At 48.7% G+C, this 21,466-nt stretch overlaps 5 protein-coding genes across 9 annotated transcripts; 3 read left to right on the plus strand and 2 right to left on the minus strand.

Moving 5' to 3' along the window:
- The first annotated feature begins 91 nt into the window (after positions 1-91).
- klhdc2 (kelch domain containing 2) lies at positions 92-4,165 on the plus strand. 2 transcript variants are annotated; one of them, XM_011618429.2, is made up of 14 exons: positions 92-189; positions 689-1,063; positions 1,147-1,226; positions 1,323-1,440; positions 1,531-1,643; positions 1,883-1,967; positions 2,078-2,161; positions 2,341-2,421; positions 2,531-2,589; positions 2,660-2,769; positions 2,861-2,933; positions 3,026-3,113; positions 3,204-3,256; positions 3,366-4,165. In XM_011618429.2, the coding sequence occupies exons 2-14, from the start codon at positions 794-796 to the stop codon at positions 3,487-3,489; spliced, it is 1,338 nt and encodes a 445-aa protein (XP_011616731.1). In that variant the 5' UTR covers positions 92-189; positions 689-793; the 3' UTR covers positions 3,490-4,165. The 2 variants fall into 2 exon arrangements, with proteins under 2 accessions (XP_011616731.1, XP_011616735.1); XM_011618433.2 differs by lacking the exon at positions 92-189 and adding an exon at positions 218-374.
- LOC101074330 (nuclear export mediator factor Nemf) lies at positions 3,912-9,947 on the minus strand. 2 transcript variants are annotated; one of them, XM_011618450.2, is made up of 32 exons: positions 9,749-9,947; positions 9,565-9,633; positions 9,346-9,448; positions 9,107-9,232; positions 8,878-9,026; positions 8,724-8,791; positions 8,538-8,627; positions 8,368-8,441; positions 8,186-8,256; positions 8,031-8,106; positions 7,803-7,943; positions 7,499-7,707; positions 7,268-7,423; positions 7,137-7,200; positions 6,960-7,048; positions 6,783-6,886; positions 6,645-6,707; positions 6,454-6,566; positions 6,327-6,384; positions 6,193-6,251; positions 5,998-6,121; positions 5,748-5,916; positions 5,634-5,673; positions 5,516-5,565; positions 5,306-5,438; positions 5,164-5,241; positions 4,877-5,083; positions 4,773-4,808; positions 4,586-4,692; positions 4,475-4,518; positions 4,324-4,403; positions 3,912-4,248 (listed from the first exon to the last, which is right to left on the minus strand). In XM_011618450.2, the coding sequence occupies exons 1-32, from the start codon at positions 9,805-9,807 to the stop codon at positions 4,171-4,173; spliced, it is 3,087 nt and encodes a 1,028-aa protein (XP_011616752.2). In that variant the 5' UTR covers positions 9,808-9,947; the 3' UTR covers positions 3,912-4,170. The 2 variants fall into 2 exon arrangements, with proteins under 2 accessions (XP_011616752.2, XP_003962785.2); XM_003962736.3 differs by having other exon boundaries at positions 5,634-5,676; positions 9,749-9,946.
- A 567-nt stretch (positions 9,948-10,514) lies between these two features.
- LOC101074107 (MAPK/MAK/MRK overlapping kinase) lies at positions 10,515-14,714 on the plus strand. 2 transcript variants are annotated; one of them, XM_011618415.2, is made up of 12 exons: positions 10,515-10,840; positions 11,522-11,636; positions 11,855-11,944; positions 12,018-12,088; positions 12,166-12,244; positions 12,309-12,357; positions 12,435-12,613; positions 12,710-12,811; positions 12,887-13,060; positions 13,129-13,285; positions 13,354-13,545; positions 13,614-14,714. In XM_011618415.2, exons 1-12 carry the CDS (start codon positions 10,657-10,659, stop codon positions 13,689-13,691), a joined length of 1,470 nt encoding a protein of 489 aa, XP_011616717.1. In that variant the 5' UTR covers positions 10,515-10,656; the 3' UTR covers positions 13,692-14,714. The 2 variants fall into 2 exon arrangements, with proteins under 2 accessions (XP_011616717.1, XP_029688677.1); XM_029832817.1 differs by lacking the exon at positions 10,515-10,840 and adding an exon at positions 11,060-11,209.
- wdr20a (WD repeat domain 20a) lies at positions 14,415-19,240 on the minus strand. 2 transcript variants are annotated; one of them, XM_003962505.3, is made up of 4 exons: positions 18,944-19,240; positions 17,529-17,711; positions 16,092-17,420; positions 14,415-15,451 (listed from the first exon to the last, which is right to left on the minus strand). In XM_003962505.3, exons 1-4 carry the CDS (start codon positions 19,205-19,207, stop codon positions 15,398-15,400), a joined length of 1,830 nt encoding a protein of 609 aa, XP_003962554.2. In that variant the 5' UTR covers positions 19,208-19,240; the 3' UTR covers positions 14,415-15,397. The 2 variants fall into 2 exon arrangements, with proteins under 2 accessions (XP_003962554.2, XP_029688676.1); XM_029832816.1 differs by having other exon boundaries at positions 16,092-17,711.
- A 52-nt stretch (positions 19,241-19,292) lies between these two features.
- Positions 19,293-21,326, plus strand: LOC105418611 (uncharacterized). Its single transcript, XM_011618427.2, has 5 exons — positions 19,293-19,762; positions 19,861-19,910; positions 20,011-20,085; positions 20,218-20,295; positions 20,397-21,326. Exons 1-5 carry the CDS (start codon positions 19,726-19,728, stop codon positions 20,943-20,945), a joined length of 789 nt encoding a protein of 262 aa, XP_011616729.1. The 5' UTR covers positions 19,293-19,725; the 3' UTR covers positions 20,946-21,326.
- The last annotated feature ends 140 nt before the right edge of the window (positions 21,327-21,466 follow it).

Here is a 21,466-nt window from a genome sequence, read left to right on the forward strand (position 1 = left end):
TTTAGACTGTCACGCCTGTTTTATAACTAAAACGCCAAATTGTGGCGCATTAGAACAAAATTTTGTTTGGGTGTTGGTGGGTTTAAAAAAAACACAACTCCCTTTCGCCCTTCGGTACTTTGTGACGTCACTCCACAACGTCAACAATACTGGATATGAGTGTAATTTGCAGGGGAAACATCGCACAAAGTAAGCTAATGACACGCAACTTACCCTTTTTAATAAGCTGATATGTGGCGTATCATTAAGCAATAGCAAGCGCCGGAGCTACGGTGCTAGTGTAACACTAGAGCCTTTATTTGTGGGCATTTCCAGAATAAGAAATTAGCATTAGCTAAGCTAGCAATGGCTGACAGCAAGACGTTAGATTGGTGGTGAGTGGACTTAGTTTGTGCATTTTTAATGAATCGCATGCGATCTTCAGACCAAATCATTGTTCAGTGTAGAAACCAGCTGGTTAAGCCAGTATCGTTTGTAGGTCAGCGTTAATCGTGCTAACTACTAACGCCTTTTTGGTTGACCCAGTTTGTAGTTCCGCTTCCTAAAGCCAGTTACTTAGTCCTGTTTTCCCCAAGTTGTTTTCAATTTAATATTATTTCAGTAGTAGTCATATTTAAACATACAATCTGCGGTGTGTTTAAAAACATTGAAGCATTAAAGTGCCGATGTGTTATTCACTGTCTTTCAGATTTGTGACCAATCCTTTGAAGCTGCCGGCTCAAAATTACTGACTGTAATAATCTGTTTGTGGGCTGCACCTTATGACTTGAGAAGACAACATAAAGAAGGGGACATGGCTGAAAGAATAGACCAGGACGGGGAAGAGATGGACCGTCTGCCGCCCGAAGAGGATGACAATGACTCAGATGACGAAGTTGACAGACTGTTTGAGCTGATGCACGAAGGTGAGGAAGATGAAGAGGAGGAGGAGGAGGAGGTGGAGGATGAGCAGCCCCTGGACACCGAATCCTCCGAGTCATTTGAGTTGGACACTCCGGCTGAGCGCAGTGGTCACGTAGCGGTGATTGACCGAAACACAATGTATGTGTGGGGCGGATATAAGGTAAGCAGGCCATGACGTGTGCATGCACCAAATGTACCCTCGGTCTGCATATGAAACCAATTTCTTTTCCTTTTCTGTAAAAGAATGCTCAGAACCACAGATTCTTTGACTTGTACCTGCCGAGAACTGAGATCTGGGCCTACAACATCGAGTCGGGAGTATGGTAATAGCTGCGACCTTTACTGGTTCCTTTAGCTATTTGACATTTATGTCAGTTGGGCGCAAATTCAATTTTAAAAAGCTAATTTTCTGCTGACAGGACAAAGCATATAGCTGGAGGCAACCTGCACACGTCCATGTCCGGCAGCTGTGGGGTGTGTGTTGATGGCGTCTTGTATCTCTTCGGAGGTCATCACGCCAGGGGGAACACCAATCGGGTACAGTTCTCAGAGTTTAAAGTGGGAAGGTTTGTTAAGGGGTTGGATCACCTTTAATTGTCTTCTTGGGATTTGTGCTACATTTTGCAGATCTACCGCCTTCCTCTGAGAGCCTCCACTCTTATTTGGGAAGAAATGAGGGATCTAAAAGGTCTCCCACCCTCTAGTAAGGACAAGCTAGGGTGCTGGGTTCACAGGAACAGGTGAGTCTTGAAATCCTTGTACACAGATTTAGTGTATTTTCATTTCTCAGCTGTTTACATGTCTGATTTGGAAAAGTAATGAGACACATTTATGAGCCAGGGAGGGATCTCTGTTGATAGTAGATAAACTTTGATCTTTGTTCTCTCTCTCCCCAGTTTTACTTTGATGAAATGTCTCATTTATAAACCAGCCAGTTTGATTACTAACTTGTAACATTGGTGAACTGCTCTTTCCACAGGCTCATATTCTTTGGAGGCTATGGCTACACTCCTCAAGGACCTCATCAAGGGTCATTTGAATTTGACGAGTCATCCTCATTTGGGGTGTGTGAATATTTATTTTTCCATAATCTAATGATTATAATTGGTTGTTTTTTTTTAAAATGTTTTACTACAAGCGATTCATATAAAAGTAACTGTAACCACTCCTGCAGTGGGACAGCCCTGGACGAGGCTGGAACAACCACATTCATATCCTGGATTTGGAGACATCAACATGGAGCCAGCCCATCACCACAGTAAGCACAAGGCTGTAGTACCTCGCCACGCTCACGTGTTTGTTTTGAGTTGGAGTTCTGTGGCGAACCGCCCTTTAACCAGATAATGGCCATTTTTCTACTGTCGCACTATTAGTCACAGGAAAACAAGCACAAAACATATTTGATGTGTCTCTCTCTGGTTGTGTGGTCTGCTGCAGGGAAGCCGCCCTTTACCCAGAGCCGCTCATGCCTGCGCCACGGTCGGCAACAGGGGTTATGTGTTTGGAGGACGATACAAGGTCAGGACAAGTGGTGCCTCAGCCTCGTTCTTGTTCGTTCCTGTTATATTCTTCGTATTTTTTTTTCAAATGCAACCATATTCCAGCTTAGTTGTGTTGATTTTTGTAGAATTACCGATTAAATGACCTGTACTACATTGACCTGGACACGTGGGTGTGGCACGAAATGTAAGTATACCTGAATATCAGGGGTGAATTGATCCGTGATCGGCGTGTAACCGTCCCGTCTGTGCGGCAGGAGCGTCCCCCAGCACGGCCCGGTGGGCAGGTCGTGGCACTCCTTCACTCCCGTATCAGCAGACCACATCTTCCTGTTTGGAGGTTTCACCACAGAGCGAGAGACGCTGAGTAAGACTCGCACGGTGTTCTGTTGCAGCGAAAGCATTCCTCCGATGGGGTGATCGCTGGAACGAGTGATCGCTGTTCTGACTTTTGCCAGGTGACGCTTGGCTGTACTACGTTAGCAAAAACGAATGGAAGCCCTTTAAGCACAGTCACACAGGGAGACCAAGGCAAGTCCCATTATAGTGTCAACATGGCTGTGCGCTTTAGGTTCACTTTCAGCAGGCGTGTACTTACAACATGATGTGTGTGTGTGTTTCAGGTTGTGGCACACAGCATGCTCAGGACCTGACGGAGAAGTGTTCGTGTTTGGAGGGTGTGCTAACAACCTGTTAGCTCAGCAGAGAGCTGTAAGAGACCTCCCTACCTCAGTGGAGCACAGACTTTATGCATCGGTGAAAAGTTTTGAATCAATTGTGAACTTTTGCTTCCGCCGACAGGCACACAGCAATGAGTTATTGATCTTCAATGTTCAGCCCAAGTCACTAGTCCGGTGAGTGTGCGGGGGGGGGGTGATCAATGGAATCAGATGAATGGCAACGTTGTCACTTCTCTCTGTAAGGATAGCTGAGCTCATTTTTACCCCTCCTCCCCGTGTTTAGGTTCTGCATGGAGGCCGTGCTTCAGCACAGAGAGCGTCTGTCTCAGTACTGGGACTGTTTGCCTAAACACCTCTTCCACAGCCTCAAGCTGAGGATGACGCACGTCAACACGCTGGGCTCCTAGTCTGAGGAGAACCTGACAATCTAGTCCGGAGGATGACGGGAGAACACCACCTGTGTGACGGAGACAAGTATAAAATCCTGTTAAATTAGTTATACGTGTTCACTCTCAGTCCTGTCGTTCGGGTTTGTTATAGGTTTCAGTTCTCAGCACGAAGGGGTTCCCTCAGTTTGGTGGCCACCCTCACCACAGAGGGCCATGTTTCTGTCCCGGTGCGTTCAAGTTGTGTCCGTCCAGCTAAGACAAAGTTATACACAGTAACATAAATGTAAATGTTCAGGCTTCAGCAACACTGCCCGGATTCTCCCACATTTGTTTATCAAACTTAAGGTCGCACAGCTCAATCTGGTGTCTCGCGTGGCTGTCATCTGTTTGATTTGTTATTTATATCTTTTTAATTTATGTTTGGGTTTTTTGGGGTAAAATGGCTTTTAAAGTCTTCAGTTTGTTTGCAAGGGGCTCCTGTAAAATTTTCTGTACATACGATACGTGTTTTGAGGAGTCGAGGGCGTGTTTGTATTTGCCTGTTTGCACAATGATCCCTGGGTGTTTTGGTTGTGATTGTAGAAAAGTGTTCAGTGTGCAGATAAATGGATCATAGCGCTGCGTGTTCAGATTTGTATTTATTTTAAAACAAATAAAGTGTCGAACAGCATCCTTTAAAAAAAAAAAAAAAAAATCAGCTCATTTCCTCTTGGCAGCCTGCAGGTTTGGAGCCGACAGTTTGACTTTTCCAGGCAGGTTCCTGGACAGATCGGCATCCTGAATGACGACAGAAAAGAGGCGTGTAACTATTTCTGCAGGGTAGATTCAACCATACTGAATCAGACTCCCCACCTTGACGCTGCGGTACAGATCTCTCTCTCTGGCGGTCGTATCTTTTGCTTTCATGAAGCTGAAAACTGCGACGCGCGCGGCTGCAGAGACAGAACAATAGTTGTAAAAAAAGAAAAAGGCCTCAGCAGCTGCAAGGACGTCAGCCCTTTACCTTTTCCTTTCTTCTGAGAGCCTGGCGTCACCTTCACCTTGTGCCTGCAGCAAAAATAAAGCTCGTTAGCGGTGCCCCAACCCACGTGCGTCACGTGTGAAGTGCACGTACTTGTAGTTGGAGAGGGCTGTGTACGGAGCGCAGACGGGGACGGCGAACAGGAGCACGTCTTCAGAATGAGGCTGGCCGGTCAGGGAGGTGAGCAGATCCTCGGTTTCCTGCAGCGAGGCAAGCGGAACGGGTGGGTTAAAGGCGATGCTTTCCAGAAACGATGGTGTGTTGTTGGAAGCACCCTCACCTCTGCGCCGGGGTTGTCCTGGTCCGCCTCGTCCTCCTGAAAAACACGAGTGGATGTGAAGGTTGGAGAAGGCGAGAGAAGCTGCCCCGCCAGACGTGTTGTACCTTCTCCTCCTGTTCAGCAGCTCCTCTTTCCTCTCCTCCCTTTTCCCCCTCTTCCTTTCCTACCGCCTCCTCTGGTTTCTTCGCCTCCAGGTGATGAGGTTTCTGGGCTGGTTTCTGAGGGGGAGGCTTTCTAACGGGCTCTTCTTTCCCCTTCCCCTTCTTTCCTTTCTTCCCCTTCTCCTTCTCCTCCTTGGTGGGACCAGCAGACTAAAGAAGAAAGGCGGTTCATCTATTATTCCCCCGCAGAGCCAGAGCGACGGCGTGGGGTCGTGTGTTCTGATCCTCACCGCCAGCAGCTGCATCATCAGCTCTCTGTCCTCCTCATCCTGGTCTTTGTACTTCTCTTTGATTTTCTTCAACTTGTTCTGCAGAGATGAGAAAGACAAGTGTGAAGAGTCCTGGCCATCAGATGAGATGACCTCCTCGTACCTTCTGTCCTCTCTTCAGTGGCTGCTGGGAAGAGTCTCCTCCACTTTTGGAGCCCTGATTGTTTGTTGAGCCTCCTGCTGGAATCTCTGTCTTCTCCTCAGTATCTTCCTGTTTCTGCTTCTTCTTCTCTTCCCTAATTGAAAACAAAAACATCCAAGGATTAAATAGTTTCCTTCACCTGCTTTTAGTTTGTTATATTAATGCTCAGACCTTCTCTGCTTGGCCGTCATGTGTTTCCTCACTTGGGAATCTCTTTCAACCTTAATAGAAAAAGACAATAAGACCTTTTCTATGTATGATTTGAACTGATGTGATACAGAATCTTTACCTGAAGTGTTACTTCCTGTTTGAATCCGGGCTTCTGAGCACTGCTGTAAAATAAGGAGGATTTTATCGATTTAGTTTTGCACCTTTTGTTTTCGACGATGAACTGAACTTTTACCTGTTGGGCTGCAAGTGGGAGAGGGAGATGCTCGTGTCTGGGAAGCTGATCTCTTCAGTCTCTTCATCCCTCGTGTCGTCTTCGTCGTCTTCCGGACCGGGCGTGACCTCTTTGACCTCGCTGTCATCGTGCTCGTCCTCACCCTCATCCCCATCGCTGCTGTCGTCACCTGCGGCGGGCGGCAGAGTCGTTCAACAACGCCTGAACGTCACACACAGCCGGCACACGTCAAACCATCTGTGCTTGTTACCCATCAGCTCCTCCCCCTCCTCGTTCAGCAGCTCAGCGGTCTTGGAAGCGGCCTCCTCGGCGTCTTCCTCCACCGTCTTTACCTTCCTCTCGCCTCGGTGGCGAAACACGCTGTGTTCGTCGACCTGCATAGAGACCAACATGAGATCTGAAGACCTGAAGGCAGCCAAGAATTAACACACGCACGAGCCGTTACCTTAAAGAGGAACCCAAAGCCCATGATCAAGTAAGAAGGTGGCAGATAGTTTTTCTTTCCTGGAGGAGAGGCAGGTCAAAGGTCACAAACTTGGCACCTGTGGCTTTACAGAATCTAAGATGTTGACAACACACCTCTGATCATGAAACTTCCTGTGGTCAGGTACTCTCCAGTGGGAGCCGTCTTTGAAACCTGCAAGCAGATTGTTTCTATATCAGGAGTTCATGCTAGCAAATTTAGCTGTGAGGAAGGAAAACCGACCTGATGATGATGGACCCACCAAGCGCTGGTGACGATCTTGGCCTCCCAGGCTGCACTGTAACAAACAGCCATAGTGCCGGCTTCTGTCAGCGTACGAGGGGGGACGGGGTCACCTGCAGGAGGAACAGGAAGCAAAAATACGTGGAAACAAGTTTCCAAAATGCAGGGATATGACGGAGCGAAGGATTTACCTGAAGGGTTTTTGATGACGCAGCTAGTTGCTCCGTGAAGATCAGCGTGCACGTAGATATCCCCTGAGCAAGTGAGGAACGATGAATAAAGGGACAACAGGTCAGAGGTCATTTGAGGCGCCTGCGTTTGTGTCTTACCCGCGCGGAGGTAACGTTTGACAATCATCTCGTTCTGCTGCTGATCCCTTCCAGCGATGACCAGGTAGTTTTCTGCGCTGATGAACCACAAGAACTTCTCGAACCTGTCAACCGGGGAAGAAACGGTGGCGAGAACGAACACTTCTGGGCGGAGAGGTGCTTTCTTTGGAGGCTTACCAATAGACTTTCCGGGCTTTCTGGATGGTGGTCACCGTCTGGACCTCTTTCAGTGTTTTCTGGGTTTTTTTCTCTGCTGACTTCATGGCCTTGGATGATATAGAAACAGAACATCATCTTAAAATGCAGATTAGCACAAACATTTTCATCCCGATTGGCCATCAAGATCATTCATACCTTATCTGCAGCTTCAATGGTTTTAAATTCTTTCCTTTTAGCCGAGCGTTTGTTGTCATAATACCTAGAAACGTACAAATCAGGTGACTGTGATGCTTCTTCTGCGTCAACTCTACCAAATGTAAACCTACTTTTTGGCGTTGGCATAAGCAGACAAGCTAAGGTCAACATCAACTAGCATGGGCTTATTCTTCTGGAACTTCTTGCTCTTCTTGTTTTTGTTTTTCCGCCCCGTCTCCTCGACCACATCATCTTCCTGCTCGTCGTCCTCGGATATATATGGATTCCTACACACAACGAGCTCACTGTAAGGCAAAAACTGAGCGTTTGGATTTCTGAGTAGGGGCGGGGGGCGCTCTCACTTTAAAAGCAGCGTGATGTGGTTGGCCTGCAGCTTGAGCTCCTTGATGGCACATGCCACGGGGTCCCCAGCAGCTTGGGCTTCTTTGACTAAAATCCCGATCTCAGTCCAGTCCACCTGGTTGGCCAGTGCACTGCACACCACCTGCAGCGCCCTCTCCACTATAGCCAGGTTCATCTCTATCAGTTCACCCTTTATTCTATCAATCTCCTGAAACACAGAGGGGTTTTTGGGCACGTGTAATCAAAAAGTGTGAACATAATCTGGTTATATGGATAAGTCAGGGGTGTGGAGACTCTAAGGACCTGTGCTTGGTGCAACGCCTCCAGTCTCTGCTCGTGGTCCTTCTTAACATTTTCCAGCTTCTTCATAGCATGCTTCTCCAGCTGCAAGGCCTTCATGTCAATCTTCTGGCTCTCCATCTTAGAGAAGAACTCATCCACAGCCTGAGAGGGAAGATCACATCAGATTTCAGGAAAAGAAATCGCAGATTCAATACTCATCCCCACATAAGGGGTCATGCACACATGTACCTTATCAAAACTATCAAACTCCAAATAGGGGCTCTTTGAATGCTGGGCAAAGAGAAATGGGTGGAATTCATCATATCTGAAAGCAGAAAGCACAAATCAAATATAATAAACAGCAGATTTCTTGGCGAGGGCAATGAAAACATGAGGAGACATACGTAAGGAGTTCTTCAGAGGGTTTACCAGGTGTTACACTTGGTTTCTTCTCACTCTTTTGAATGATGTAACCCTTGATTTAAACAAAGTGTTTGGTATGAAATGTCCAGCTGTGCTCAGCTTACTTTTTAACATCATAAAATGCTAAATCAGATTTGAACACACAGATCTATAGAGATCTTACCTTGCCAGTGAAGTTCTCTGTTTTTGCCATATAGGCTTCTGCAACTGTCAGGGCTTCCAGGATTTTAGAGGCCACTAAAAAGCATTTATTTAAGTATTACATTTTGGAGTGAAAGAATAGAACCTACTTTCAGTGTTCTGTAAGTGTAATTAGTCCCATCTGTCATGTACCTTGTGCAACACTGGCTTGGCTGTCAACTTTGGCAGAGCCCGGCAGACCCACTTCTATCAAACTGTGTTCAATTAGAGTGGCTCCGTAGGCTGAGGTGTAAAATATAGTTAAGTGTGTTTATTAAAGTCGTAAAGTAATAGCTCAAAGAACATTTAAAACATGAGGAAAGAAAAAGATCTACTTACAAAGGTGAGGGTTAAGCACCCTTTTTATTTGATCCCCTTGTTGTGCTGCGCTGAGAAGTTCAGTCAGTCTACATTCAGAACAAAACGGCGAGATTTCACTTATATGAGGTGTATAAAGTGGTTGGACTGAAGTCAGATGGACGTCCATCACTACCGCTGTAAACTGATGAGAGGCTCCGGGGGTCGAGCGCTCTCCACAGGGTACCGCTCCCTCACTGCAATCTTGACATCATCCACCTCTGCTGTGCGGAACCGCAGCAGATTCAGGATGGTGTACTCGTGGTCTGCCAGAATGACGTTACCCTGACGACAGACGTGGATGGACAGGTTAGACGCAAACTTTTAACTTTAGAAATTAGCGGTCGACACGTTCTGTTGCTCACCCGGTCATACAGTTCAACAATCAAGTGGTAGGCAGCTTCATCTGAACCGAACTGGATGTCGACGATCCTGTCGTTCCCCAGCTGCTTAACCTGGGTCAGCCGCCTTGTTTTCAGGTGCTTTCGACACTGCAAAGTTCTGTTTCGTCACATCTTGCTCTTGTATGATACCTTAACGCTTTATTGTGATTCTAAATCAAAGATTAATACTGTCAAAGAAAAGGGAAATCATGTGGTCTTACTTTCATGGCGAAACCAGAGGGCATCATGTTTTTGGGCCATTCAAAGTCCGTGGAGTGGATTCGTGTCCCAGACTCGATCAGGAGGATAGCTTTGCTGTCGGGTCTATAATATAACAAAGAATTGCTCATTAAAATAACTGTATGACCTTTGTATGTAAAACAATGCTTGTAGGATTCTTTACTGTTATGTCATAATGTCACATGTTAAAGAAAAGTTACTTTTGGAGCCGGATGAGATACGTCTTGGTATCGATATCATAGACGTTATTTACCCTCATGCCCATGTAGCTGGAAGAGATGGTGAAACAAAGGTATTTAAACGACAGGACAGCATTTGTTGACATTTGCACATGATCAACGATTGGTTAGCTTAGCGAGAACGCTAATGTCAACGTGCACTTACTTGCTATTGATTTCGGCAATAACTGCCTTAATGTCGACGGTGGTGAATCTCGTCTTCATCTTAGCAAGAGATTCGCTGCGATTCAAACAAGGAAAGTGGCCAATGAACAAAAATATTCACATTTCTCTTACATCAGTGGCTAAGAAATTTAAGGAATAGGTGCATGACACCACACATGCGCAGTAGCGTTTATTGTTATGGGTGCCGACGAGGGTAAAAAGTCATTTCGAATTTGTCAATCGAAAAATCAGTCAATACAGTAGTAAAGGTGAAATTATTTACATATTGGTATTTCATTTTATATGCAATGTTATGCACAGTACATAAGTGTATTATAGGGCATTGAGGATACCTTTGAATACATTTTGGCTTAAAATGTCCGCATTTACATGCCATATACTATAATAACTGAAAAACAGCAGCAAAGATCTGATGTTGAGTGTAACTCAATCAGAATATGTGACTATTTACTCATAGTTGAAATATAACCAACTTTTAAAATCGTAAATCTTACAAATATTGTGATGTGACGGAATCATGCATATACAAATGCATATGAACTCTGCTTGAGCCACTATACTATACTATACTATACTATACTATGCTATGCTATGCTATGCTATGCTATGCTATGCTATGCTATGCTATGCTGTTTCCAGAAAGAATGTGATACTTTAATTCAACTAAGTAGGAATAATTTAAACATTTTCAGTCACGCTGAGAAAGGCCTCTGCAACAGCGCCATCTGCAGGGAGAATCTGGCCTCTGCTTCTGTTCACGGGCGAAGTGCGGTTGATCTGGCGTGTGTGAGAGCCGCACTGGTGCTCGGTAACCTTGTGCTCTGAGTCGAGCAGCTTCTGTGCACTTATTAAGCTCATGGTCGGCTCCACGGAGTGTAAGGTGCACTCATGATGCACTACTCCAACTGGCTCATTGGCGTGAAAAACAGGGCATGCCTTCGAAATGCGTGCAAAACACCACCCAACAGCGACTGTAACAATAGAGGAAACACAGTGGACGCGCAGAGTAACAACCCGGTTCCCGGTAAGAAAATATCGGAATTGGTGGTAACCGTCCAACTCTGGAAAAAAGGTAAGAAGGGAAACTGGGGCGATCGCAAAGATAATATCGGGTTAAATATGGGGGCCTAGAAGAACAATTCTGCTTGACTGCCCCCCCACCCCCCTCGCAATGCACTGCGCCGCATCTTTTAATGCCAAAGCGGCAGCGTGATTAGCGGAGCCGCGCAGGAGTCTCTTCCTCCCCGGGTCAGAGCGGAGGGCGAAGGCGTGCTCCGTTACCTAGGCGACGGTCAGCAGCAGGGCTCGCTAACTAGCGGTGCTAAGCTAACGCCTTTCCTGCCCAATAACGAAGGTTTGGAAGCTTCGCGGCGGGATGTTCTCCCCGGATATTCGTATTATGGGATGTAATTGAGCGAGTTAATATGCAGAGAAATGCACTGTGAGTTTTTTATCGAATGAATTTGACCGCAGGTGGGAAGTTGTTGCAGCTGTTGACCTGTTTAGTCAGCTCTGTCACTCCTGAAACACAACATTTGGAGAATTTATTTTTTTAAAAAGGGGGGATTCGCATCAGTACTCTGGTGTATTTAGTTAAAATCCACGGTTTAACGTGGTTACCATGATCGTTTGGTGTTTCCATGCAGCTTTATTTTTCGACATTTCCCAAAGGTTTATGAGCCAAATGGCCACAACACAAATTACACAATGACTAAGGGCAACTTGTGATAAAACCCCTTTTCTCTTTGTGCAGGCTACAAAGTCATCAAGAAAATTGGAGAGGGGACATTTTCAGAGGTTTTAAAAGCACAAAGCCTGAAAGATGGAAAGTTCTACGCGTGCAAAACTATGAAACAGACCATAAACAGGTACAGCACGTCAGCGTTGCCCCCATTTCTCTGCTTTGCGTGGATCTCTACATCCCAACTGACCCTGTTGTCAGGTTGCATGACCTTTGACCTTGTAACAATGGCTTTTAATGCTCTTGTGCAGCCGTTTGCACCTCATGCTGCCATTTCAGTCCAGAGATACCCATCATTTTTCTACACCTCTAGAAAATGACATGTGCAATTGTGCTGTGTTGCAGCCTGGAGCAGGCCAACAACCTGCGGGAGGTCCAGGCCATGAAGAGGCTGAGCCCACATGCAAATATCATCCAGCTTCACGAGCTCATTCTGTGAGTACCGCAGGTTGCTGAAGCTCCCGGGCCTGTCTTGTGTTCAGCTTCATGAGGTGTGGTGATGTTTCAGTGACAAAGAGTCTGGAACCGTGTCTCTGATCTGCGAGCTGATGGAGATGAACATCTACGAGCTAATCCAAGGTGCGACACCACGACAGTCCAACTCAGTGTGGATTCAACTAAGAAAAAGTAAAACCTGGATGAATTTTGGGTTGCAGGACGAAGAACGCCCCTGCCTGACCACACAGTGAAGAACTACATGTACCAGCTTTGCAAGTCACTGGAGCACATGCACAGGTGGGCAGGGAAGGCAGGTTGGAGGTGATAATCGGAGCGGCTGACGTATGTGCTTGTCTTCCAGCTGTGGGATCTTTCACAGAGACGTGAAGCCTGAAAACATCCTGATCAAGGTGAGCGCCATCCCATCATTTGCTGTGCGGGGGAGATGTTCCCATCACGGCTGCTCACGTCGCATCGATCTTTGCAGCAAAATTGCCTGAAGCTCGGCGACTTCGGTTCTTGCCGGAGCATCTACTCCAAGCCGCCGCACACGGAGTACATCTCGACCCGCTGGTACAGGGCCCCGGAGTGCCTCCTCACCGACGGCTACTACAGCTTTAAGATGGACATGTGGAGCGCCGGCTGCGTCTTCTTCGAGATCATGAGGTGACGTCTGCGCAGACGTGGGACTAAATGAATGTTCCTGCGCGTACGTTGACCCGGTGGCCCGGTCAGACTGCTAAATGAGACCCCTTTTTTCAGTTTGAACCCTCTGTTTCCCGGAGCCAACGAGGTGGACCAGGCCTCCAAGATCCACGACGTCCTAGGGACGCCGGATCAAAGCGTCCTGCAGAAGTTCAAGCAGTAGGCGCTTCTCCTTTGGTGAGCAGCGGTTCTCTCGTGCAGGTAAAACAACTTCATGCTCTGACCCTCTGGCAGGTCCCGGGCCATGCACTTCAACTTCCCCCCTAAAAAAGGCACCGGGATCTCTCGCCTGATCCCCAAATGCCCGGCTCCAGCCCTCTCGCTGCTCTACCAGATGCTGGCCTACGACCCGGACGAGCGCATCACCGCGGACACGGCCCTGCGGCACACCTACTTCAGGGAAATCAGGTGCGCCACTGGACACAGAGCCACACGCCGCCTTCTGAACGGATGAGCGCCAACGCTTTCTCTTTCAGGATGGCTGAAAAGAGAGCGGAGACCTTCCACCGCCTCCCCGGGACTCTGCACGGCCTGGAGGGCGGCGGCTCGCACAACTGCCTAAACCGCGCCTGTCGGCCGGCCAGGGTCGGCAAGCTGAGGGGCCGCAACGCCAGACAGACGCCTTTGCTGAACGTGAGCTGATGTCCACACAGCCGACCGCCACGTCGGCGACGGTGACCCATTGCGTTGTCTTCCTGTAGCACAACACGAAGCACGCCCCGGCGCCGCTGGCCAGGAGGAACATCCCCCACTATCCCGCCGAGCTGCCCAAGCTCAACCTGGTGGTACCGGGGCCGCAGATCGCCCCCGCCATTTCCACCGTGCCTCCGTTCACCCACCGGGGGACGCTGCCGGCCATCGCGTCCAAGAAGTGCCAATCGCGGCTGGCCAAGGTAAGCGCCAGACACGGGCGTTGGACGCGGCGGCGCCTGCATCTGATCCCCGTTTTGGCTTCTTTCAGCCTCAGGAGGAGTCTCGTCACGCAGCTTTCAGGAGCTTCTACATTCCGCCGCTGGAGAGGAAACACGGAGGCTTCTGAGAGACGAGGACGCTTTTGTCTCACCTCTGACCCGAGACCAGAGAGACGGGCTGGAAGGACAATGTCTGGACGGGTCTGAAGGCCGTCAGCCAGCCGCCGCCGCCATGACATCAACCCGATTTTATGTTCAACCCTGGTAAAACACGTTTTCACTGTCTGCACCAGTTGCAGGCTGACGTTTAATGAGTGATGAAACAAAGATGGTTAAATGACGAGAACGCTGCAGAACAAACAGGAAGTCCAACACGTCGCCGATCCGCTGCGGAGCGACGCACTGGAAAACAGGGTTTCACCTGCAGAAACACTCACATGCACAGCTTCACGCTCGTCTAAAACACACACAGGTGATGGGGAAGCACATTTTTAACATTGATTTGTAGTGATTTAGCAACAAAACAGCACTTACACGCAAACTAATGTGTTTTTTTAATATGTAAAACGTCTAGAATATCAGATCTTCATTTACACTGAAGTTGTGTTTGAGCCGAGCTCGTGAATAATGGCACAAAGAGTCGGTAAAAAGAGCGATTAATGACGCAGACATTAAGAAAATGACAAAGAATGCATCCACGAGTTCTCCTGGTAATAAACACACCATGTAGCCTGTGTAATAATACACTACCCTGATGTTATAACCAACGATTAAAGCTAATTGAAATGAAAAAAGGCATCGAGCAGTCTGTTTACTACATGTGAGTGGGACAAGAAAACGGCAGCAAACAGTGTATTCAAGATTATTTTAATATTATTAATATGTATACTTTAGGCTTTAGAAATATAACTATCAATGACAAAACTTCCACTGGAGTAATGGTCGTTTGCTTAAGCCCCATCAAATCAATTAATTACAATATACACAGTATGATACAGAGCAGATTTGAATCTGAAATAATATTAAAATAAATGCTCAATAGATAAAGGTTTAATCGTTTGTCACCTACTGTATTAGCCATCTGTGAGTTCTGAGCACACCCAAACATGTAAAGCCTTTTTCTTCTAATAAACTAATTAAGTGCAAACATCTCTCTCTCTCTTAAAGACTATGATTGCAACGTCCAGCTTTAGGAATTCAGATTTCCAGACTGAGGATGTTAAAGCCATGTGCAACAAGGCGCTCCTCAACCCTCTTTTTTTGTTTTTGTTCCATTAGAGTAATTATAAAAAACAAACAAACTAAAGAACTAAAGAACAAAATCAGTGCAAAGTGATACTGGGGAGATTCTACTGGAGGGAAGTCAGAAGGTGGGGGGGTGGGGGGGAGATGGTTCATCCAAGAGTCATCAGTAACCCTGAGCCAAGACTAGGTCACCACAAGGTTAAAGGGGGGGGGGGGGGGAACAGCTGGATTATGAAAATTAAAGGAACCGTCCTTTAAATCTCAAGCCACTATTGTTGGTTTGCTATTGGGTTGGGGGGGGGGGGGCCCAGGAAGGCTTTTAAAACTTAAAAAAAAAAAAGTGTTAAAACCCCACCACGGCGGCGGGTGTGAGGGGAGCCCAGATCGCTCCTTGGCTTGCCTCCGCGCTCTGCTAGGACGAGTGTGTGAGCGGCCAAAAGGAAAGAAGCCGTCAACAAAATCGAAGGAGAGGGAGGGAGGGGATGGGGGGGGGGTGTCAAAGTAAAAAGGAGAACTTGCAATGCTTGCAGGGTGGAGAGCAGCATCGGACTCTGGGTTGCAGGGTTCTTTAGCAGCAGAAATATTGTGGCTATACTACTGTCCCACTGGGAGAGCTGGCTTGGTTTTGGGATGATAGTAAACCCTGGAAAAAGGAAAACAAGGAGATTTGCGTTGGGAAAGTTCATATGCTGTTGCAAAAGAAAAAAAAAAGAAAAAAAAAGAAGAAAAGAAATCAAGCAATTAACAGCTCTTAAACGATCAGCCTCTAGCGGCTAATCTTCTCCATCCCGCAGCCCGCGGGGTGGACCGACGCCCTCGGCCGGAGCTTTGCTCGATCAAGGCACTTTGGAGCTGAAACGCCAACATGGTTATTGCACCTCTGCTAACCTTCAACCACCCTCTGCTCCCATTTAACAGAATTTGGAGTTGAATCAGGCGAGCCTCCGGGAGAAATCTCTTGGGACACACAGGAAAGGGGAGAAAGACACAACAGTGCGAGATGGACACACACGACGGAGAGCGGGGCCTCTTTTGGCGTTCTCCTAAACGCCGAGACGTAGGGATTAGCTTCTCCTCCTCCGGTGGCAGCTTTATACAGGCGCGTCTCCCCAACCAGGCAGCGACAACGCTGCGAATTTAAGCCTTCCTGCAGAGCCGGCGTGTCTATAAAGGCTAGGAATGTGAATCGACCGGGTCATCTTATGCTCTCGGCTGTTTGCTCCCACTTCTAAAAGCTCGACAGAAATGACGTTATTTCGTGTCCTGCATTAAAAGGAACTTACCACTTTGCCTGGCCTCGCCCATGTGCAAATAAATCCCTCCTGACAAGCAGTCACTAAACAGTCCTCTAAAAATATGAGTACAGTCAGTCTCTCGTGTGCTATCTTTTTACAGATGAGGGGCTCCAGGAGGGGCACGTCCTCCATGCGCGGGCACAGCAGAGTGCCCAGAGTCTTAGCGGGGTCCGATTTGGTTTTGGTCAGCAGGTTGAGCTTGTCGCTGCTCTTGCTGCTGATGTGGCCCATGCTGTGGTTGCGTTTGTGGTCCTTCTCGTGGTGCCGCTCCTTTCGGTCGTGGAGCGACAGCGTGGCGAACTTGCTGACGCCCGTGGCGATGGCGCTGTCCACGATGCCACCGCCGCCGCCGGCTTTGTTGGTGTTGTTGGCGGTGGCGGTGGTGGCGGCAGCGTGGGGCAGGCTGTTGGAGCGGGGCAAAGCGGTGGAGAGGGAGTTGACGGCGGGGGTATTGGCGCCGCTGTTGTTGCCGTTGGTAGCGTTACTAGAGGTGTTGGTGATTATCGTGGCGCCAGCGTGGGGGCTGGTCGCGTTCATCACGTTAGTGTGCGTTCGTGTCCGAGAGAGAGGGAGGTGGGGGAAGAGAATGTCCTCGGTGAGGTCCCACAGGCACAGCTGAGTGTCCTGGCCCACTGAGCCGAAGCGGTACGTGACGCTAACGGGCCGACTGTCCGTGGAGTTGCGCTTGGAGAGACGGGACTGCGTGCTGTTCGCTCGGTCCCGCCCGAAGTGGATCATCTGATCCTGGAAGTCCTCGTCGCTGCCGCTGAACTCCATCGGGTCGCTCTCTTCCACGCTGGTGGTGTAATGGTCGAACGCCACCACGCTGACCCAGGACTTGTGGCCGTGACCCCGGGCGATGACCCTGCAGTCCAGGAACGACCACACGGTCACCAGGTCGTCCTCCCCGCCCGCCACGATGTATTTGCCGTCGGGGCTCCAGCACACGCAGAGCAGGCCTCCGAAGTAGCTCTTCATGGTGCCGTGCAGCTCCACCGCGTCAAAGTTGAAGACGCGCAGGAAGCCGTCTTGGCTCACGCAAGCTAGGAACTTCCCGTCTGGAGAGAAGGCGAACTCGTTCAATGCCCCCTCGCCCACCGTCCATTTCAGGAGAGGGTTCCGCGTGGATTTACTCTTACAGGTGTGCACCGAGTAGTTCTCGCCCTGCTTCAGGAGCTGGTAGTGCGGCGCCGTGGTGCCGCACGTATGCTCCACGTTGTACAGGTACATACTCCCACTGGCATGAGAGACCAGAAACAGGCTTTCAGAGCCCGGCACCCATTTCACACATGTCACTCTGGACTTGTCTATGAGTCTCTGGCGGGCGAAGAGCGTCGAGGTTCGAGAGACAAAAGAGGGAGAAGGAAAACGTGAGCGCAGCGTCACACATCGGCCAATCAAAACGCTGGGTTTCGCATGACGTACCTCCTCGTTGAAGAGCTTGCTCGTTTCCTTCTTGATGGGATCGATGAGCTGCACCTGTCCTGCCGAGAAGCCCACCAGCAGGGACACGCTCTCCGCGGTGGCCGTGAGGTGGTTGAAGTCGTGGCAGGTCGGCTGCGTTCCCTTGTAGATGCGCTTGTCGATGGGCTTGCTCAGGTCGGCGGCCTGGACAGAGAAATTCAATCAGACCCTCAGTGCAGCTCAGCATCCAGGGAACAGTGAGAATTCCAAGTTTAAGGAAAACAAAGAGCACAAATAGCGGCGCGAATGCCAGGGAGACCCACGCGGCGCCGCGGGCGCCACATCCGTCGTGAATGCCGTCAATATAACCTGAATAAAGTTCCTCTCGTGAATGATTTACAGTTCACACTGTTGTTGAAGGGAAAACCCCGAGTGGAAGATGATGACTCAGTAGTTCCATTGTCGGCGGACGTGACATTGCATGCTAATCTGACAGAAACAAGCCTCCCAAGTCGGTTACATGCCAGGGCTTGGCTCCCATGATGGACAATAACCTATAGGAGAGGAGCATATGGACACACATGCACATGAGACGAGCTGGATTTAATAGCTGTTGACTCCGGTGCTATGTATGCAGAAGGGCCACGCTGTGAATCAATTAGCATCGGGCTTGCTCAAATATTATTGCAGGAGTTTCTGCAGATGTCACAGCAGCATATTGGACGAGCAGGCAGCGGGCCAAAGCTGTGACGTCAGCTGACTTCCGTCCACCAAAGACCACCGCGAAGCTGGGGAGATCTCCTCGTAATTAGCAGCGGAAGAGTTGGCCGCGACTATAACGTGGAGGTGTAGCGATGGCAGCAGCAACCGAGGCATAGCTTTAGCAGCGTCTCGTCTGCTGCACACATAGGCTGCGTCCGGTTCAACCTTTGGAACGAATGCAGGGCAACGTCGGGAGCTGCTGCCCCCCCCGTACTAAATAAACAGTGTAATTCCTCCACTACTGACAGTCAAAGCACCCACAAGTGTCACAGCCGTCACCAACTACAGCCGTGACACCGGCGACGTCAAGCTCCGCAATTTAACACACAACCAAGTGGTCAATTTGAAACCGGGTCGCCAAATCCAATATTTCATGAGACCTTCCAACCGAAGATTGTGACCACCCTGGAAGAGAATTTAGTGCCTGGCCTCGGGAGTAGCTGCGAAGTGTGCTAACCTTAGCTAGTTCCGCTGGTTAGCCGACTGGTGGGCTAGTTTCGAGCTAGCTCGGAGCTAACTGGCTGTCAGCTAATTTCAAAGTCAAACACCTGCCAGAGTTCCTAAATACGACCCAAACAAGCCCAAAGTTCGGCAACCAGGTCGGGCAGCGGCGGCGGGCTGGACACATGCGACGTCCCGCATCCCCGCTGACACTAGCCGCGCTAGCACGCTACCTTTCGAACGCCTTTGTAGATGTAGAAGTAGAGCTCTCGGCCCACATTGAAACAGATCCTGTCGCCGTTGCCCGACTGGTCGTTGACGTTCACGAAGGAGACCTTGACGGGGTTGGAGCCCTGCGAGTTGAAAGGCACCCTGTTCGGACGGCTGTATTCGGAGTGCGTGAGGAGTTTGTAGACGCCTTCCCGGGTGGTGAACTGAGTTTTGATTTCGTTCATCTCCTTCCCTCCTCCCTCCGCCGCCATCTTTGAAATTAGCATTCATCCCTTTCCCCCCGGCCGGATCTTACGCAGGGAGGGGAGCGGGCCGAGGAGGACCCGGGCCGGGGAGGACCCGGGCCGGCGGCTCCCCGGAGAACTGCCCGAGGGGGACCCGAGTGGAGCAATAAAGTCCCTTTAAAAATGTCTTTTGATACAAGTCCCACAGCCAAGGGGCCGTGGAGCAATGACTTCAGGGATGACCCAAAACCTGTCCTATAATTACAGATTATTTCCTTAAATAGGGAAAAAATAATACAAAACAAACAAACAAAAATGTGGTTTATGCAACATTAATGTCGGCTATAGAACCATTTGAAAACGACTGATTTAAAAGCTCTGCGAACAGGGACCGTATGAACTTTATTTTGAAAACGACCGAACACCGGACGTATTTGGGGAAAGTTTGGGAAACTCGATTTCGACGCTGTTTGAGAGTAAAAACACCTGATCATTAATTACCAGCTATCCTCCACATATCGGAGGGTTTTATGGCCCAAAGATCATAGAATATAAATGTCATGGCGTACAGAAGAAGACGACAGCTAAACAATTCAGGTAACGAACACCTTCAAGAAACAATATTATTTATTTAGTGGTTTATCCTGGAAGAGGGACATTTTTTCTACTGAAATGGTCATTTATTTCACACTTAGACCACAGTGATGTTCCCAGCACCGTGGAGCAGCTTTCTTTCAAATACATGGTGCGTTCACGTGTCCACATCTCATCACTCATTGTGGGAAATTCCGTACTTGATTTATTATGGGATATTTTTTTGTGTGAGGTTTATTTTCTTTCCCCAGGAAATGTGTAAAGTGGAATCCAGCACAGACTCTGACTCTGAGATCAGCCCGAGATGGTCAGACACCAGCACTTTGGTATTTTAAAGGTTTTGTCTCTATTTCTGCACAATTTATATCGACTTATTAAATAATGCACACATTTCTGGGTACATAGATGGGTTTTTCTTTTCTTGTTGGAGTAAAATCCTTGACTTTCCTGTTGTTTAGGGATGTATGAGCAGCACCCCAGAGACTCCAACACTTAAATTAATGCACAAGCCCCGTGGAAGACATGACTGTTCCTTGGTAAACACATATTTTTACTCATTTTTTGAAGTATTTTCTGCCACGCACGCATTGTCGCTATGCGTGTTTGCATTCATGCCCGTACGTATTCCTGATTGCAGCTTCTGGATCCGTATGATGGAAGCTCTGAGGATTCTGACGAGTCCGATCTGACTGCTCCCAGAAGGTGGGCGAGACGGAGCAGTGGTGCAGGAGGAGGAAGCTGCAGGTTCCTGGGCAAGAACAGGAGGTTCCTCCTGCTGAAGAGTGGCTGCAGGGATCCAGCATCGGAGCAGCCTCTCCTGGATGTCCAGATGACGTGTGAGAGTGAGGCTGAACTGTGGCTCTGTGAGATTGACCTCAGGCCCTCAGATGGTGAGCAAGGTGGTGGCGTCGACCTTGAAGAGTCAACGGTGCGTGCTCAAACCATGGATGTGCAGCTGCTGGATGATTCCGGGGTGCACGCTCCTCTTCCTTCCACGGTGGGACCTGGGAATTTGCCCGACAGCTCCTCTGAGAGGTCCCCCAGTCCCTGCCTTTACAAGAGAAAGATGTGCTTTCCCGGAGCAGAAGTGTCGGAGCTGGGGCAGAGGAAGAGGCAGCGCGTCCCCAGCATGGAGGAAGGAGCGTCCGCGTCACAACCAGGGCTGAGCCACGTCAACACGGACTGACCCGGAATTCTAGAACTAGAAAGGAACTCAGGCACTTTATGGGAAGGCTATTGATTTGTTTGGTGATCTATGTTTTATACACCTGTAGTTGGTCTCTCGCACACGTCTGATTTTCTGCTTGTCCAAATCAGTTTAACACAACTTTAAATGTGGAAAACTGTTGCTACATAGCTACACTGGATTGAGGACACAGGTGCACATCACAGAAACGGCGATGTCCACCAGTATCTCCAATGGAGGTTAAAGATCTGGGTTGATGTTTCTCATAAGTTCACTGGCGAGTTGGCGTTCCACAGGGCAGGAGAATGTTTATTGTGTAATACTGATCTAGTTGAATGGTTTATATATATTAAAACACAAATACCAGGGCCTCAAAATGAGTCTGATTCATTTCCTTTGTTGGATTAGTTTCCCCATCTCTGTAATAACCACCAGGCCTGTTACAGTATTTAATATCCTCACTTTCATTGGAAAGTCTTAAAAGCCACATTTGAGGAAGAGTCAGAAAAATGTTGTTTGAG

This window comes from Takifugu rubripes, chromosome 2 (genome assembly GCF_901000725.2).
Source record: "Takifugu rubripes chromosome 2, fTakRub1.2, whole genome shotgun sequence".
NCBI lineage: Eukaryota > Metazoa > Chordata > Actinopteri > Tetraodontiformes > Tetraodontidae > Takifugu > Takifugu rubripes.